The sequence below is a fragment of the Calonectris borealis genome, chromosome 3 (assembly GCF_964195595.1).
Source record: "Calonectris borealis chromosome 3, bCalBor7.hap1.2, whole genome shotgun sequence".
Classification (NCBI taxonomy): Eukaryota; Metazoa; Chordata; class Aves; order Procellariiformes; family Procellariidae; genus Calonectris; species Calonectris borealis.
Genome location: NC_134314.1, coordinates 52,311,862 through 52,331,670, shown reverse-complemented (window position 1 = coordinate 52,331,670; position 19,809 = coordinate 52,311,862). Strand labels below are relative to the sequence as shown.

The following is a 19,809-nucleotide window of genomic DNA, read 5'->3' as shown; positions in this document are numbered from 1 at the left end:
ATATTCCCTCATTTTATTTGCAAGGTGCTGTTTCAGTAACATTTGTTTCCGTGTCTGGCCTTCATGATGTCCTGAACTTCCTGCTCAGATCGAGGCATCCATTCGTTCATTGTTGGGGATTTTAACTTCTGTTTACTCATGATTTTATTTTCAAAGCTTTTATTAGTGTTTACATTTCAAGTAACAAAAACAATTATTTATTTTTTAAAGATTGCTTATACTGAGATGGAAGCCTAATATTTTGGAACATTTCCACTGGTACTACTTTCCAGCAAACTTACTTCAAAACTACATGTTAAAGCAAACACGTTCTCAGTACTCCTGAAACCGTCAATTCTTTAGGTAGACATATACATTATCTTCCATTCTTAAATATCTCTTGCTTGCATAAATAATTAATCTTGTTCAAAGCCCTCAGGTATTTTTTGTATCTGTACTAGGGTGGAGATGTATATAAATATACCTCAAGCTTAAAGCTAGAAGGGGAATCCTTTAATCACCTAGTATCATTTCCCATATGGGACAGACCACTAAGCTTCATCAGCATCACTCCATATGAAACCCAAGAACTTGCACCTAGCATATCTTCTGAAAGGAAATCTAGACTTATTTTGAGATTTGCTATTTAATCATAACAAAAACAATTGAACATAAACCTAATTGTACACAATGCCATTTTAGAATAAAAATGTAGCGTGAAACCACGTCAAATTTAAAGTAACAGTTTCATACCTACATGACCAACCATATCAACCAACTTGTAATCTCAAATAGTGAATAAGGATTGTTTTCCAAAGCTTTTTTCAAAAATTTTAATTGACAAACATTAATTACATTCCTGCCCTTTGAACCATACCAGTTTTTCCATTGTTTTGCTCAGACTGATATAGTAACGGATACCTGAAAGTTGATCCAACAATTCTTGTCATTCTTCTAGAAATGTCTGGCATTATAAGATACAGTAGACATATGCAGGCCAGAGAACTTTACAACTGAGTTGTGTGTTACTTAAGAATAGCAATCTATACCTGTAGATTTAAAACATTTGTGCCTTGTAAATATTTCTACATTTAGGAAAACATTCATCCTTTTCACATGATCTTAGTACAACATTCTATTGTCCAAAATTATAGAATAAAAAGTTACAGAATTTATTTGCCTTTCTAAGATACACGCTTCTAATAATCTAAATGTTTTATAACATTTAAATTAATGCCCTCATTTCCTTTTGGAAGAGGAAATGGAAAAAATCGATGGATACGAAACCCCTTGTTTTCCAAAATTTTGTAAATCAATAAATTCAATGATTGAAATGGAACACCTGACAAAATGCAGTGTTTTGAATAACTCAAAATAAAAAGTGAATGTTGATGGCTTTTTTTGTGGCTTTTCTCTAAAATTTTCCTTTGCAGAGAATTTCAAAGTTTTCAGGTCTTGCTCCACTTTGGTAAGAAACCATAGAAAACATTAAAAATCCTTTAAAAAGTTGAGGTTTTATTCTGTCCATAGAGCTTAATAAAATTCTCCCAGCATTCCTAATCTACATTCAACTGAAAAGAGAGACACTCAGTAGCATACAGTTATTTGTATTGTGGCTAAGAGCACTAGTACAAAGAAGGATCTTTTCTACCTTTTTGTGTATTTGGCCATATCCCAGGGTATATATATAATTGCATGCTCTGGGGGTAAAAACTGGTTGAGATATGTTACAGCAGCAACAAGTTCTTCACTAAGAATCCTTTCATGCTTTCTTTTTTCACGTTCCTTTAGCAAACAGAGAAGGAAGTTAAACATTACAATTTTCACTAACAAATGTATGTAACCCTTATACATACACATATACATGTATGTATATATAACAGAAATTAAAAGTGGAAGCTGTAACAACAGCGGGCAGTTCTTCATAACTAGTACAATTAAATGAAGAACAGAAAAGACAGAAAATCTAAACGTTCTGGATTTTTAACAACTGATCTGTATTAGTAGTAAAAGTCACCCATTTCAACTGTGCATAATCATTGGCTGAAAAATGGAACCCTGTAAGAGCAAACAAGAGCACAAGGAAACAAAAGTGCTAATACAGAGGAAATGGACAAAGACAAAAAAGAAGGAAAACGACAGAAAGGAAAACATCCCATTCAGTGCTGGCATACAAGAGGACCCAGGCAAATTCTTCTCCATTACTGACAGATGGGGAACAACAGATCCCATCTCCCAGCTTTGCAATAATTCTAAAAAATTAGAATTATGTTGCCATTCTTGGAATATACCATATGTTTTGGCACTCTATATATTAGTATGGCTTTCTTCTCAACTTCATCCAAACTAAAATCTGTACTGAACCTATATTATAGAAACTGTTTTAAATATATAATAGCAGTCCTAAATAAACAAACCCAAAGGAAGCCTAATACATTGATTACTAGTTAACAAGTTTCTAGAACAGAAAAAATATAAGATCACACAGATTTATGTTTCATCAACATTTAAGAAATCAAATAATAGAAGTACTGGAGATAGAAATGCTTAGCATTTGTGTAAAAGCAACAGCAACATCCAAAAAAAGGTGTTCAGATTTGCAGGCTTCCCCCCCTCACTTTTTTTTTTAAAAAACAGTACATAAAGTAATAAAGGAACATGACTTTTAGCATCTTAATATTGAGCATCTACAGAGAGGGAAAGAAATGCATTTTCAGCCACTGTATCAAAAGCCCTGTGAATAAAAGCATATAATGATTCACACATCAAGGTCACGTGAGCCTAGACTCACACTATAACAATGGCTTTTGAAAGCTATGGTTGCAAGAGATAGAATCATTTTCTTGTCAACAAATGCTATCCTAAGTTGATTCCACAGACTTTTGGACAGTCTTAAAAGCACTCCTACACAGGAAAGCTTATAAAAATAGAAAATAGATTATCTAGTTGCCATTTATTACAACTTAAGAGTTTTAAAACGCTTCCTTTTGTCTTTTCCCTATTTTTTTATATAGGAACGGATCCTACATGCACATAAAAGATCCTTTTTTCTACTGAATACAGTTCTATGATTTTTTTAGAGACTAAAAAGAAATAAGATATGATTCAAGCAAAACAAATCAATATATTAAACTCAAATGTGGAAACAGACACCATCACCGAAAATGACTAGACAGAACAGAAAGAAAAAAAAAAGAAGAAAGAAAAAAACAATGCAAATACAAGATGTAATAACCAAAATTACAGTGCCACTCAGAATCCAGGCTTTGTACCAGAGCCTCTCACACAGCAGCAATTACTGCAGCAATCATGAAGCTCCCCCCATTACTGCAGCCCTGCTGCCACTGGCACTGCCAGTTAGCTACCATCAGATGCTTCAGTTTTCTCTCCCGCCCTTACTTCCATGACTCTACCAGTCGGAACAAACAACAAAAGATAAGTCTTTATCACAATATTTCAAATAACTCAGTCATCTGTTCAAGAAGCCTACAAACCCCACTTTGCATGGTACCATACTATTTTAACATTTTTTAGTGCCAAATTAAATTTAGTGGGAAATTTATTTGGACTTACTCACATCTAAGTGGTAATAGCAAAAATCTGAAGACAGCAGTGAAAGGTTACTAGAAGTCATCTATAAATATGGGAAACTTCTTTTTTTGAAGGGTTGTAGTAGAAGCAGTTAGAGAGTTATGTACTACCCCATGTAGGATGAGATTTATGAAGAAAGTATGCCACTTTTAAGCTAGTATTAGTTTAGAGCACAACCAAAATTACACAGAGACTCTACAGAAATAAGCATCATATTAAAAAGTAGAAAACATACAGAACATATTCAAAATATTTTACCTTCACAAGATTCAAAATGATAATGGGAGAGCCAAATCTCTGAAGCATTTGGTCAAAGTGAAGAGCAGCAACATGTGCAAAAGGATCTGCTTGGTCCACTGCAAAAAACACATTCATACATATTCAGGACAATGTTACATGAGCTGTAGTCAATTAAATCATTTTCCCTTAAAAGTACTCTTCACAAAATATATACTAATTCTCTAATAGTAATGATACAATTACATACTCTTCCCTCTTCATGCAAAAGCTGTTAAAAAAATCTTCCCTTTTCCAAATTGGAAGTGACTTCTTAACCAAAACTTTCCTGAGATGCTTACAAAGAGCAAGTATTCTGGTCCCATTAAACTTAGCCCAGATGTTTTCCACCATTTTCAATAGGTTCAGAATTGTATCCACAATACTAAGATAAATGTAGCTAACTTTGCATATAAAATAATAAGCACAAAGAAAGCGGACATCTTCAAACAGAAGTTTTTTGTATTCCATTTCTGAATGTGAAGACTAACATGGAGATTTTTTCCTATTCAATTCCATCAAATGCAGCTGTTTATGTGGTTGAATGTTTATATGCCATGTTGTTTATTATAAAGAACGTTGGTTCACCTGAAATTATAGCTTCCCAAACAACAAATGCATAGGCAATTTGTTCTTTCTTGCAAATTTAGTTTTCACATACTCTCTCAGGTGTTCCTTTAGGACACAGCGCTAACTGTAAACTACCACAAAGAATAATTTGTACATACATGTTATGGGTGGCTTAGGCATCATAGTTGAAATATCTTGAGACCAGTACAGAGGGACAGATCCTCGAACCTGAACGTAGGAAGAGTAACTCCCCGCAGAAAATGACATAACTGAAGCATCATAAAGTATTTGTTCAGTTTCCACTTCATTAGCAACATCTCCCTAAACCGAACAGAAATACACCTGTGATGTAGACATGACACTTCAGAGCTGCATGCATTATAGAAAACTGATCATTACAAACAGACTACAACTAAACTGTAAGACACCAAATCATGGTAGTGAGAACACCACCGAAGTTTAAACTCCCATTTGTCTCTAAATGTATATTATCAGATTTTTTTTTCCCCCTCTCTATTTGGAAATAACATTATCTCTAAATGTAAAAAAAAAAAAAAAAAAGAACTGCCAGTTAAGACTTATTATTTTAAGAACAGCTTTATTATCTGAATTTAAAATGTAATGATAGCTGTGATAACATTATCTAATAGCATAATTTAAACCAAAGCCCTAACGACCTTCTAAAACATTTCAGTTCTCCAAGCAGTCAAGTTCAAGCTTTCATATTGTTGGGGGGACAAAAGGGAAACCCCTAAAATAACATGTAATTTACCTCACAGTTTGCTCCTCGTTTCAGAAAACGTGTTCCAGCAAATTTACTTGATCTTCTGGCTATCAGAGTGACATATATAGGGCGACCGTATATTAACAGTTCTTGAAAGAGAAGTTAAGGTTTACATGCCACATGCAATTTTTCGTTCACTTACTTCATGCAAGCAAAAATAAATTCTAAAAAAGGTGTATAGAAGTGAAACATCTGATTTACTAAAATATCCTCAACAGAGATGAGTATCACTTCCAAATTTCTTTTGCAGCTGGGAGAGAGCATTGCCCTTTTCAACAGTCATTCTGAAGAACTTTGAAAAGGGAAACTACATTATAGTACATCAACCACTTTTTATAATGTATGGAAGAGAACTATTTCTATTTTATGAAGTGACAATGTAGATGAAGTAGGTACAAGATTCACCTTGGGCCACAAATACTGCTTTTGTGAATACTGGGATTAAAGCCTGGGAGCTTCTATTTTCAGACCAGGTATATTAGTCATCCTCTAATTATTTAGCTGGAAAAGTAGACAAATTTGCAACTACTTAAGTAAAACCAACTGAAAGCCAGAGGCAAACAGCTACGGATGCTGTGGTGGCTTTCTTTTAGGCTTTTTATTCGTTATTAAAAAGATAGAATCAGATGTCTAGTGTGACTATCACTGCTTCCTTAGCAGAAGGGAGGCATAAGAAAGAGGGAAGAAGACATTTGCTCATCAAATTTTCTAGAGCAAAGACTATTGTCACTCACAAAGCAGCTGCAGGCATAATGCTGGCGGTCTGATCCACAGCTACCATGTTGATTAAGTAAGACCTCAGATGAAATAGCGGTATATAAAAACAGATCTAGCTTTCTGTCTGCTCTACAATCGTGAAAAAAAAATTAAATTTTGCAAAGATATCACTAACCTTAACTTCATAATTGTATTTGCTTCCCTGGATATTTTGTTGACAGGCTTTTGAACTAACATAGAATCATAGGATCATAGAATCATTAAGGTTGGAAAAGACCTCTAAGATCATCGAGTCCAACACCACCATACCCACTACACCATGTCCCTAAGGACCTCATCTACACGTCTTTTAAATACTTTCCAGGGATGGTGACAACCACTTCCCTGGGCAGCCTGTTCCAAGGCCTGACCACTCTTTCAGTAAAGAAATTTCTCCTAATGTCCAGTCTAAACCTCCCTTGGCGCAACTTGAGGCCATTTCCTCTCGTCCTATCGCGAGTTACTTGGGAGAAGAGACCAACACCCACCTCGCTACAACCTCCTTTCAGGTAGTTGTAGAGCGTGATGAGGTCTCCCCTCAGCCTCCTCTTCTCCAGACTAAACAACCCCAGTTCCCTCAGCCGCTCCTCAGAAGGCTTGTGCTCCAGGCCCTTCACCAGCTTCGTTGCCCTTCTCTGGACACGCTCCAGCACCTCCGTGTCCTTCTTGTAGTGAGGGGCCCAAAACTGAACACAGGATTCGAGGTGTGGCCTCACCAGTGCCGAGTACAGGGGCACGATCACCTCCCTGCTCCTGCTGGCCACAATATTTCTGATACAGGCCAGGATGCCGTTGGCCTTCTTGGCCACCTGAGCACACTGCCAGCTCATGTTCAGCCGGCTGTCAACCAGCACCCCCAGGTCCTTTTCCTCTGGGCAGCTTTCCAGCCACTCTTCCCCAAGCCTGTAGCGTTGCATGGGGTTGTTGTGGCCGAAGTGCAGGACCCGGCCCTTGGCCTTGTTGAACCTCATACAGTTGGCCTCAGTCCATCGATCCAGCCTGTCCAGGTCCCTCTGCAGAGCCTTCCTACCCTCCAGCAGATCAACACTCCCGCCCAGCTTGGTGTCGTCTGCAAACTTACTGAGGGAGCACTCGATCCCCTCGTCCAGATCGTTGATAAAGATATTGAACAGGATCGGCCCCAATACTGAGCCCTGGGGAACACCGCTCGTGACCGGCCGCCAACTGGATTTAACTCCGTTCACCACAACTCTCTGGGCTCGGCCGTCCAGCCAGTTTTTTACCCAGCGAATGATACTGTTGATGATTAAAATATAGTGTCTCTGTAATATACTACATTCTTATCAACTAAGATGTTGAGATGGCATTTCTTTGGAGTGTGATATGCATTTGGGCTTCTTCTCATCCTACTACAATGTACATAGACCCATTTACCCATTTTAAATAATATAGTCAGGAAAAAAGATTTTCAGATGTTCTAGTGTTTACTTAACTCTCTTCACACAGCAGGCATGAAGTTCTATCATTGTCTTCAACAGAAACAGAATTTCTGCAAATCTCAGTTATTAAAAAAATGTTTTGAAGGAGATTAGCAAGAGAACATTTCTATGTCAGCAATTCAGTTCTGTTTAGCTTTTCTCCCCTTCCTCAAATATCAGTGAAAAATACAGCCGAGCCTTAAAATCCTCTCAAGTTCTTTATTACTAAACCCCATGCTTACAAACAGTGCCTCACTGAGAATGCAGTCTACCTGTGTCAGGACCCTATAATAAGAACATAATCATATTTCCTGTTTAGCCGTAAAACTTAGAAAAGTAATGAAAATAAAAGCCAACGAATAATTCTAAAATTGAAAGTATTTACATGACAAAGAAATAATTCAATGTGTTTCACACCTTCAAACTTTTTAAAAATCGATAAACCAACATTGGTTACAACAGTAAAAGGATACTTGATTGCCCACAGAATCCGTGAATAATATACAGCAGCCAGTCACGATGAATAGTATTTTTTACTGCATCCAGAAGCTTGCCATTCCACACATACTTTTCGTAAGGCTTACTGCAAATCCCAAATACACCTAGGAAGTTGTTACAATGAAAATGCATTAGCAATTAAGAAGCAAGCTTACCTGTATTGGACTGTTTTAAATTCAGGTCATTGGACCTTTATTTTGATTCTCCCTTGACTGCAACTCAGCATATCATCTACTCGCATCCTTGAAGTTTGCCAAACACAGACAACTTCAGGCACACGCTAAAGTTCTGCATTCACAAGGATTTCAAATTTTTCTATGGTTGCCAGTCACTGTAGTATTTGAGTGCCTTCATGCAGAAATTTCTGATACTTCCAGTATTGAAAGGAGATCTCTGCATGGTGGCAGCAGAGGATTTGATAATAAGGGAAATAAATCAAATTGCGAATTCCAGTTAAGGCAAAAATACTCTCATAGGAGGACTTTACAAGCTTTTTAATTCTGGGTCACCTCTGGAATTATCTGTTAGGCTCTGGAAGATCATGCATAGCCCTATCCCCCTTTACAAAAAGCATGTCAATCCCCTTCTCACATAATTTAGCCTGGTTTTCCTACTTTGCATTGACATCAAGAAATGCAGCTATTGTAGACCTGCAAATAAAAATTCAATTTCTGATATATCTGGAACCTGAGTCTTTTTCTATTTCAAAAATCAGGATCAAGATGATAACTGGCACTAAAAGGTGGTGAAGGGAACTGAATGAGTCTGAATCTTAAAGAGAAGGAATAGGACAAGAACTCTATTAGCTAGATTTTTTGTCTAGTTTTTTCAAATGAAGCTTCTGGGAAAGCAGGGCTCCATCATGCATAACGGTTACTTGGGAAGACAAACGCCATCACTCCGAATGTCCCCCCCTTCCTTCTTCTTCTCCCAGCTTTATATGCTGAGCATGACGTCATAGGGTATGGAATATCCCTTTGGTCAGTTGGGGTCAGCTGTCCCAGCTGTGTTCCCTCCCAACTTCTTGTGCACCCCCAGCCTACTCGCTGGTGGGGTGGGGTGAGGAGCAGAAAAGGCCTTGACTCTGTGTAAGCACTGCTCAGCAGTAATCAAAACATCCCTGTGTTATCAACACTGTTTCCAGCACAGATCCAAAACATAGCCCCATACTAGCTGCTATGAAGAAAATTAACTCTATCCCAGCCAAAACCAGCACAATGAGTTGTATTGTAGCAGTATGTGGTGAGAATTTGTTCTTAAATGACAGGAGGCTATTTCTTATACATATTCTATCATGTGAACAGATATGTTGCTGATATCTACTGGAAATTGAGTTGTGTGTGCTATCAGTATACTGCTGATGGGGTCAAGGTTATGGCATCTTTATCTCCCGATGTTTTCACAAAGACATGGAAGAGACGATGCCATTGTATGGATTCCTGAGAAATCTTGCAGGTAAGAACCTTTGCAGAAGAGGAATTATTGCTCCCTCCACTCTTTATGGTCATTTATGCCACTATAGTATTTGACAACCAATTTCTGATATCCTGATATATATGACCATGTTACTAATATCTTTTTCGGGTTGGGGGGGAGGTATGACTTGCGAGGGGGAGTCTCTTTTCTTTAAAAGAAAATACATTATTTGATTATCTTTCAATTTTTCCATAGGATTTAGGGCATACTGTATACAGCATCACTTTTTACTTTTAAACTTTTAAATGACATATGATAGATGTTTACAACTATTTAACATAATAAATTCCAGTATCAAAGATGATTAGTTACTTACCTAACGTTCATTATCATTCTTTGAGTTGTAGTCAGTGTAAGCCTATTCTAGGGTGTCAAAAACGAAAGGGTGGACAGTGTACAAGTTTGTTTTGCACAAATTTGGGTCAGGGGTTGTTTCGGGCATTTCTGCATTTTAACTATGTGCTCATCAGACCTTCAGAGTCCCCTTCGGAGGCACAGAAAGCACGACCAATAAATTCCTTCTTCAGTGCCTCGGAAGAGGGGGTTAGAAGAGCTAGAAGACGAGTCATGCAATTCACACTATCTCCAAGAACCAAAGTTACTTTAGGACAAGCATTATATTTTCTGTGCAACAGAGGTTACACAGCGGGTGACTACGAATAAGGGCGGTAATGGAGAGAAGCTGTTGAGCCTCTTTATAGCCAACACAAGCACAGATCCAGATTCTATGTTACATCTAAGCTGGCTTCCATATCAAGTTGATAGTGTCAAGCAAAACAGTAGCAGGCTTCCTCTATCCTATTATTTTTCTTACCAGTGATGTATTTAAAAGGCATGGTGTTCTATTACTACCTAAGAAGCTTAGTTGTATCTCCACAGCTGTTTGAGACCACTTTTACAGCAATGTATTCATTATGAATCAAACATTAGCACTATTAGCACTGTTATTTCTGATATTTCATGATTAAACAAGGAAAAAAGTGGTGTCACATCTACAAAACCAAAAAGTAAAAAAAAAAAATTAAAATTTAATTTTTTGGCAAGCATTCAGATAATTAGTATAAGTCACAGGGCAATGAAACATTAAAAAAAAATCAACTTCAACAGAACGAAATCCAATATTAAGAATTTCAGGGGAAATTTTTTTTTTTTTTGTAAGTGTGAAGCAAAACGTAGAGAAAATAGTTTTCCTGTCTGGCTGATCATCTTTACACTCTGATGAACATGTTGGATACAAAGTGAAGACTGTAGTTTTCAACTGAAATCAATAATTTTTCTTAGACTTCCTGATAGAGCTTACTACATCAAGTTGATACTAACTTCATACAATTCCTCTGTCGTCAGTATTTTCCAACACGAAACAAAAAAGATTTATTAGTCCTTAATCAGTTATTGCTTCCCACTCTCTTTGTAATTCATTGCTATTGGGAGTCTTACAAGTCAGTTGAAGAATCAGTTGCTGAAAAACGTCAGCATGCTCAATTATCTCCCTGAGTTGCAATGTAAATTAACAAAACAATGATTAATCATCTCTAGAAATTGCATTGTTCAAATTCAAATGTCTGTAATTGGTACTTTATGTAATCTTTTAACAACTCAGGACTGTTATGAGACTACTGATCAAAACAGAAAACCCACGTGTTTCTCAAAACTAAACTTAAGTGGAACATACTCTAAATGTACTCATGACGAACAACATTAGTTTAATTAGGCGTATTGGCTTACCACTTCCACCCTGTGTTGAAAGTCCTTCATCTTCAAATATATCAAAACTCTCTTGTCGGGTCTGAGTTGTTTCAGTTTTTAATGTCTCAAGTGGCATTCTCAGGACAGTAAGATTATACTGAAGGGAGTGAGATAGATCATAGCTGTAACTGATAGACAGTTATCGTTTATTAATAATTGTAGACTTTTCTGAAAGTCCTTACTCTCCATCTGTACTTATATTTAACACAGTGCTATTTTATCCATTAAAAAAAAGACTTTTAAATAAGATATGCAGATTCTGATTCTATAATGATACAAATGATTTCCAAAAGAAGCTTTACAAACATAGAACTGTTTACAGTAAAATAGCGGAAATATCCATATACATAGGGAACCTCATTTTTCTCAGATTTAAGTACTACTCTCTAAATACTACCTGAGCTCAAAACAGCCAAAAATTTGGTCCACAAAAACTGTATCTGTTTTCAAATTTGTGACTGCAGCATAGATGCATCCTAAGACAGTGGCTGCTCAATACGGAAAAGGTGTGGTTTTTTTTTAATTAGTTCCATAACAATAACAAATTCTGCATGTCATGTCTTTTATACTGACAACACTCTACACTAATTGCTAAATTTTATAAGCCACTAGGATTCATTTCCCCAAGGAGAAATCTTGAATCAGAAATACAAACAGATTTCCAAAGACTTTCCTAAGATGGCATCAATGATTACTGGCGCCCCAGTAAGTTCTAGATATTCATTAATGAGCTAAAAAGTTTATTTAAACATTGGCCATTTAGATTTATTGCTGATGACAACAAAGTCTAACCCACATATTCACCACATTTCCATAATGACCTGACATGTTTATCCATTAGAAAAAAAAAACACAAAGTCTGTTACATGGTCAGTTTGCATATACCAGAATCTTTATACAGTATCTCAGTAAGAGACTTGTTCAGGCTATTCCTCCATTTTCCCCTCAGACCAAATGTTTTCTTATAACTAACTTCATGGATTTATATGAAAACCATGCAAAAAATATGCTATGATTTCAGCCAAGAACAATTTAAATTAAGCTGATAAATGTGTTTATCAGAGAGTCTTGTAAGAACCTTCTCCCTTCCCCTCTACACATGATCACAGAAACAGTATACATTCATCATCTCCAAGCAGAAAAAAAACCCGAAAGTTGTATAATATTAGGGCTGGGAGATAAAGCATGGAAGAAAAATGCAGGTTTTACACTGTGAAAAAGCCTTTCCATGCAAAACCACAAAATAGACATGAAACTTTGGTAGGTTTCATCTTCAGATACAGTTGTGACAAAAAGCCTTTATCTTCCAAGAGACAGTATGTTCTAGACTGATATATCTTTTGGTACCTGCAAGAGGGGGTTTTTCGGTTTTGTTTTTTAAGTCTTAAAGTCTTCTAAGTACTACTGCCAGGTTTATCACCACATTTCCCCCATTTTTCTGCTGTCCCAAAAATCTCATGTGTAATAGTAGCTGGGACACAGAAGCTTGTCTCAGGTATGGCATTTATGAAGCAGTATGCAAGAGAATTGGTAATGCCTAGAAGGCCCTATGAAAGATGTACCCTACATAGGGTATATCTTAGATGAGGACCTGTTTCTGTATCTTTATTTCTGAATCAAAGCAAAGCTTTATTTCTGGAAAATGAGATCAAGAAAGAAAAACTGAGAGGACAAGCAAACCCCCCAAAGATACTATTTTTCCAAAGAAAGAACTTCTGCATAATCAAAGGTGAACAGTCAGTGGAAACAGTAATTTCAGTGTCTACCTTCTACCAAGTCACCAATATTTCTATAGTTTTTCAACTTCATGGAGACTGCATTCCTAATCAGTTTGTTGAAGGAGAAAGCAGGTTCAAGACACACATGAAAATGGACAAGCTGTGTGATCACGTCTTATTTCCTCAGAACACCGACCAAAAGCAGAATCTTATAGCAAGTGCAAGTACACAATTTTTTTTAAAGGAATTAGTAACGAATACTTACCTAAAATAGAAGTTGCTAGAAAGGTCCACATTTTGAAAGATTCTCAGATACCTAGCAAAATAATGCAAGTTAAAGGGAAAGTTATCACTTTAACCAGACTCCCCAAGAAGTCATTCATATAAATATTGACTCTTGCCATAAGTTCTCTAGCTATCTTGGCTGTAATTGTTTTGACAAGTAATTCCACTAGAATGTCAGCATCTGGATTAAATAAATCAAATAGGCTTTTTTTAATCCAGTGTCTACTCATGTACATACTCTCTTTCTTTAGGCGGTTGTAGATACAATTGTAGTTCTATTTTCCACATATGCGGGTCAAATTCTCTAGGACTTACACAAGTAAACTCCCAACAGTACTACAGAAGAATTAAATATTTTCACAGTTATACTCAAATAAATGAACAAGAAAAGAAATATCTACTTCAACATGTCATACACTTGCAAATTCTCAGAAGAAACCATAACACTGTCTATGAAAGATAAAATGGCTGACACTATAAATATATAGGTTAGATAATATGGTCTGCTGCATTCTAAGAGGGAGACTGAGGTTTACGATCAGTCATATCTTAAAGTGAAAACTGTTTTAATAGTTACCATTGGCTTGATTTATTACCTGACATCAGTTTATCATAATCCATCACAACTTTTAGACTATTCACACTTGGTACAGACTGAAAAGCAGTTTATTGATATCATTTGCCTGGTATTTCATAGAAGTAGTTACCCTACCCTGATAAAAACACCACCAAGGATGTACTTGTACATTTCACACAAGATTCCCTGCTGATCAAAGGCCCAAATTTCTTTCTTTAGAAAGAAGTCACAGAAAGGAAAAAAGAAGCTAAATTTACCAGTGGGTCAGTTATCACCCTTTACACCACCAACATTCACAAGATTCTGACAGCACAGAATCACTAAATTAATCTACTCAGCACTTCCTGAGGGGCACAAAAGATCTCTTCAGGTGAGATTAACATGATGCTAGAGCTACTAACAAAAGAACAGTACCCCAAACAATATAAACCAGTATTAGCATTATTTTGCCCTTCTAAGAACAATGTTGCTATTGGACGCTTCCCGGTGCACGTTTGCTAGGATGCAGCTTTGACATGTAGGTGACATGAAGATGCGGACAAAAAGCTCTGAAAGTTGTATTTACCCTCCAGGTTAGACAACACAGAACTTGTGGCTCATTCTCCATTCTTCCACGCTAATTTATCAACTAAGATAAAATGGCTTGAATGACATACTAACAGAAGGAATTCCATGGCCGAAATTTCTAGTTGCAGTTCACCATTGCTTAGAAAATATTCAAAAAGTACACACTGTTTACCACCATTATTTACCTGGCTTCATCAGGATGAGTGACTCTTACAGAGTCATTTGGAATGTAGATCATATTTGTATCTTCTATTTTATATATTGCATGACCTCCAATATCTGCCATTTTTCTTCTTTTTGTTATTAATACAATGTAGTAGCCTTCTAAAAATCTGACAAAACCTGTTAAAACAGCATTAAAATGCTATTATTTGGATGTTTGCATTGATTTGGTCAAACATATTTAGAAAAACAGTATCAGAATTGTTTCAAGACTTCATAGAATTTTTGTTTGTTTTTAATGTTATATGTATAATGTGCATATATATACACATACAAAAATATACATATACATAGACACAGAGTCTTGCAATTCATCCCCAGTAAGTGTTAATCAATGAAATACATGGTTTTTACTTTTTTTCCCCTTCCATTGTATATATTTTTAGTATTAGGTAGCAGAGTTAAACCACTGAAAATTCAGAATAAGTTGCTGTCTAAAGATACTTGTATTTGCTTTTTATAGGACTCTCATTGTCCAGTGCGAGGCATATCCTAGTTACTTCAGACACCAAAAGGTTAATTTTCCAGGGCAAGGAAATCCCAGTCTCCAATCTGTTTTTCAGGTTTATGTATTCTCTACTGGGGAGGGGCACAGAACAGCAAAAGGAATTGAGGGTACTACAACATCTTTGTGCTCTCTCTCCTTAACAGCAGGGAATTAAATTCCCTGTCTACAGCAGCATGTCCCCCAAATTAGCCATTCAGAGCATCAGGGGTAATCCTTTCTTTCTATTTCCTTTCTCAGATACCAACATTTGACCCTGCTGAAGTCCAGAGGGCTAAGGAGGTAGAACAGGCAGTGTCTGGCTTTATTGCCTATCAAAAGAAGGCTTCTGAAGCCTCCACCCTCATTCCTTAATGCTACAGGGCATAGCCATGCTTCTTCACTGAGTTGCTTCTTTGGATGTCTCTATTACATACCACTAGGAAAAAGTGTAACAAACCTTTAAATACAACACAAATGTGTAAATTCAAATTAAAAACAGAAATACATAACCACCCCTGAACCCAAATTTGTTTCTAATACAGTATAGGCAGTGATACAGCAGTACTAAGTTTTAATAACTAATAAATTACATGAATTAGCTCTTGGAGGTAGCTGCTTTGATGGATTGCTGCTAGTTAAGAGCCTGAAATTCAGTCACTGCTGCACTGCCAACAAATATATTAATTGGGGGGGGGGGGGGGGGAAAACCCCTCATAATTCATATTTTTACTTGTATTTATATTCAGTTCTTTTAGCTTTGCATTATAAATTAAAGAAGAAGGATAAGCAAAGCACACGTTTTCCTCCCTGTCACTGCTGGAGACTGCAGTGTGACTGAATGAACTGCAATTCTTTTCTTCTGCCTTATTAGCCACCCTTGGAAAAATGCTCTCACCTGCACAAGGAGAGAAGACCCTGCTGACAATAAGAAACAGTGTCTGCCATTTGAAGCAGCCAGACTATTGAATTTCAGTTGTTAAATAGCAGTCAAAGTTCTTCCTGTATCCTCCAGGTACCAAAATCACTTACGTGAAGGCTCTATCCTTTGAATTTCACCAAATGTTATACCAAAGTCTGAAAAGGAACCCAGCCTTTCCCCTTGGCCTGGTTCTCTCCAGCTAAAAGCAATTTCTAATGTTAAACACTATATAGTGAACCAGAACTCAGCATACAGCACCCCCCATTCTGAGCACACTGAATGCACTGTCTCTGGTTAATGAAATAACCAGAGAACAGAACAAATCTGTCCTTTCCAATTCTACAAAAAATAGCTCTGTCCTCCTGACCTGAGCCAGGAGGCAGAAATAAGCAACCAGCTGCATTCCCTCAAATTACATGTTTATACAGATACGATTAGATAGGATCAAGATAGAAGATATCTAAAGCATATACTTTAAAACTGCAAGATAAACTGAAGATCACTGAGAGAGCATGTTACTTCTAAAAAAATAATCTAGAAATGGTACACCATATCTAATAACCAATACATTTGTCCAGCTACAGAATAGAAACTCTCCTGTTATAAAGAGTACATGTAAACAAACATACAATTGGGATGCAGAATTTTCATTGAACACAACCACTTTCAAACCGAACATATTATCACATATTTAGATAGTGCGCACTGATGGCTTGTGCAAAAAAAACCAATGCTGCAAGACTGTTAGAAGCTTCTTTACGTTTCCCCATATTATTAATACTCTTAAATTAATTAGGAACCTCATCTGAGGAATTTCTGAAAAGTGGATCCATTGATAAGTTCCAAAATGCTTCATGGGCCAAAAGAATATAGAATAAAGTTTGCTTAATCTGCCACTTTAGATTAAAATACTAATAATATTTTCTTATGTTTTGGTTGTTATGCAAAATTCAGGAGCATCTTTTAAGTAACTGCAGTCTCCACTCCTCTGCAGCTTTGGATTTAGATGTTCAGATGTATATTGATGCAAAAAAGTATTCTTGGGGGCTGTCAGAGCACACATTAATATTTAGTTTGGAGACATCACCCATCAATATATCGACCTCAGTATCTGACAACAGGGAGGAAAGTAGTGACTTTTGGATGAAGTTAGAAGCTATTAAATCCTCAAAGCAATTCTCTAGGATTATGGACAGCTGATCAGCATTTAAAAATTCAATTGACATACTGGTCAGTTATACTTGTTCAAACATGAAAAAGAAATACTGAAATATGTCACTGCAAAAAGTTAACCAAAAAGAAAATTAAGTCATCTTTCTGAATAGCGTGTGATGAATAAATACAACTTAATAAAGGACGTCAACTTTTGTTTTCTTAAAAAAGCATTTTGTGAGCTCTAGAATTCAGGAGCCATGTTCCATGTGATTTGTATCCTGCAATCAGTTGAGTTTGGTGGGATCTTCAACCAAGCTTCTAGGGTTTGGTCATTTCCTAGGTCTCTCCCTTAGTGATGAAGACAACACAAGTTACAGCACAACTCTCATCCCCATACTGGCCATCTGTTTTCACAAAATACATAGAAACTTATTTATCTTCGAGAATGAGATTTCTCAATCCTCTTCAGTTTAAAAAAAAAAAAAAATCAAGGGGATACAGAAAAATATACAGTGTGACACACTAAGCCTCACCTCCTTAAGAAATAAAGATTTTATAAAGCCAAACAAAACACTTACCTACTACACCAAAAGCAGAGACAGCTCGAGATAACCCAGAAGAGCCTTTCTGCCCAATCTTTGTTCTGTTTCCCAGGTCTAAACGGCCAAGAAGTTCCCTCACCTCTTGTTGTGTATACACATGCTTTAAAATAAAAAGTCACTTAAGTTACGCTTTAGTAGTTAAATGTTATTTCATGTCAGAGAATAGAAGAATTTACTTCACATACAATAAACCAAACATCTACTCTACATCCTCTGTCTCCTGTTTCAGTCCTACCAACAAGTTTTTTATGCACAAAACTCACCGTTCACTGCAATAGACATATTCACGGTCACATGTGAATTCAAACATTTACGTCTTAAGTGTTAAGATTTTAAACCATAAACTTCTTGGAAAGGAATCAAGTCTTATTCTATTGTGTACATTAAGACTCTTGTTGCTGCTGTTTATTTTGCTTCAGATATATCAGAAACACTAAAAATTTGGCTAGATAGCAATTAAATGTATTTTGCACTTAGAACAGCATAGCTGAACATAAGAAAACCATTGGGAGCACATTGTTACAAACTGAAAAACTTGGGAAAACTTCATTAAAGTGAACATGCTGTTTGGAGATCTTGTGGCCACTCCCATACTGTAACCAGTCATTATCACACTGTATGCATCTGACATACGAGGAAAGGCTGAGAGAGTTGGGATTGATCAGCCTGCAGATGAGAAAGCTCAGAGGGGATCTTATCAATGTGTATAAATACCTGATAGAAGGGAGTAAAGAAGTCTGAGGCAGACTCTTCTTAGTGGTATCTAGTCAAAGGACAAGAGGCAATGGGCACAAATTGAAATACAGAAAATTCCATCTGAACATAAGAAAAAGCTTTTTTACTGTGAGGATGGTTGAACACTGGAACAGGTTGTGGAGTCTCCATCCATATTCAAAACGCGACTGGGCATGGCCCTGAGCAACCTGATCTAGTTGACATTGCTCTGAGCATGAGGGTAGGACTAGAGAATCTCCAGAGATCCCCTCCAACCTCAACTGTTATATGACTCTATGATTCTGTAACATACCTTTGTTGAAACAGATTAAATGTGTAATATTTAAACTCAGCTCAATATAGACAGTATTATTATTTGGAATAACTGAAAAAAACCTAAATAGAGAGGCACTCACCTTATCATCAATTATAACCAAATCCTTTGGTTCAGTGCGATCTATTTTCAAAACACGGTATTTGGTTTCTGCAGGATTACTTCCAACTAGAAAATACCGCTACATTTAAAAAAAAAAAGTCAGAATATTATACAAGATAAAGCAACCAAAGCCCATTGTAACATAAGACATCAACAATGCCATTTATATAGTTTCTAGACTAGATCCATTTCAACTATCATCAAATATGTAATATTCCATATGGACTGTTAATAAACTGGTTTAGATGTTAGTACCTTAGGTAGGTACATTTGTTACAATCAACCTTTGCAACTTAAAAGACCTCATTCTCTCCACCGTACACGGAGGAAAAAATTTAAAAATTGAAGAAAGGTGAAAACCTGTTTTGAACAGAAAAAATGCAGCTTACACCAGGCACTGTGCAACTATGCCCTGCCCCAGCCATTACTGTTTTCCCATTTGCCTTGTAAAATTTAGCAGAAGCTTATACACAAGAGTTTGTAACTTTTTGTGATCTAGAACTACTGTTGCTATATTGTAGTCCATTGCTATTTCTGCCAACTAGTCTTTCCTAGTCCATACTAGATAATTGTAAGTACTTCAGTACTGCAATTTTTCTTCATTTTTATTTATATTTGCTATGATAGACTTCTCACCAGTGTTCTCTCACAACACTCAAGTTTAATTTGACCAGCCATGCTGTTCAAAAATACTACTTTTTTTTAAAAAGACTAGCTTTATTTCTCATTTAAAATATGAAAGAAAGACCACAGATAAACATATAATATGTCCATTTCTCATTTAAGGGAATCAAACTATAAATTAATTTTAACATTTAGAGGAATTAGCAGTAAGCACAGGTTGCAGGACTGACTTGCTATAAGCAGCTCTCATTTTACTAATTCATTTGATCAGTGTGGTGCTACCACACAGCAAGGTGTAACTCATTAATAATGCTCAGCCTAGTAGGAAAGCATGGCAAATTCATGTGGATCTATGCAGCCAGCTCTTAACTTTAAAAGTCACATGGAT

The 19,809-nt window shown here is 36.4% G+C and overlaps 1 protein-coding gene across 3 annotated transcripts in view; it reads right to left on the bottom strand.

The window, feature by feature from the left end:
- The window catches only part of FIG4 (FIG4 phosphoinositide 5-phosphatase), a 75,202-nt gene that overhangs the window by 45,355 nt on the left and 10,038 nt on the right, over positions 1-19,809 (bottom strand). For all 3 annotated transcript variants that reach the window (XM_075145660.1, XM_075145659.1, XM_075145661.1), the window contains exons 2-11: positions 18,778-18,876; positions 17,624-17,747; positions 14,448-14,604; positions 13,099-13,149; positions 11,095-11,243; positions 7,869-7,997; positions 5,189-5,289; positions 4,575-4,737; positions 3,829-3,926; positions 1,631-1,764 (exon numbers count right to left, since the gene is read on the bottom strand). In XM_075145660.1, coding sequence (XP_075001761.1) covers positions 1,631-1,764; positions 3,829-3,926; positions 4,575-4,737; positions 5,189-5,289; positions 7,869-7,997; positions 11,095-11,243; positions 13,099-13,149; positions 14,448-14,604; positions 17,624-17,747; positions 18,778-18,876 — 1,205 coding nt within the window. The remainder of the gene's footprint in view (positions 1-1,630; positions 1,765-3,828; positions 3,927-4,574; positions 4,738-5,188; positions 5,290-7,868; positions 7,998-11,094; positions 11,244-13,098; positions 13,150-14,447; positions 14,605-17,623; positions 17,748-18,777; positions 18,877-19,809) is intronic.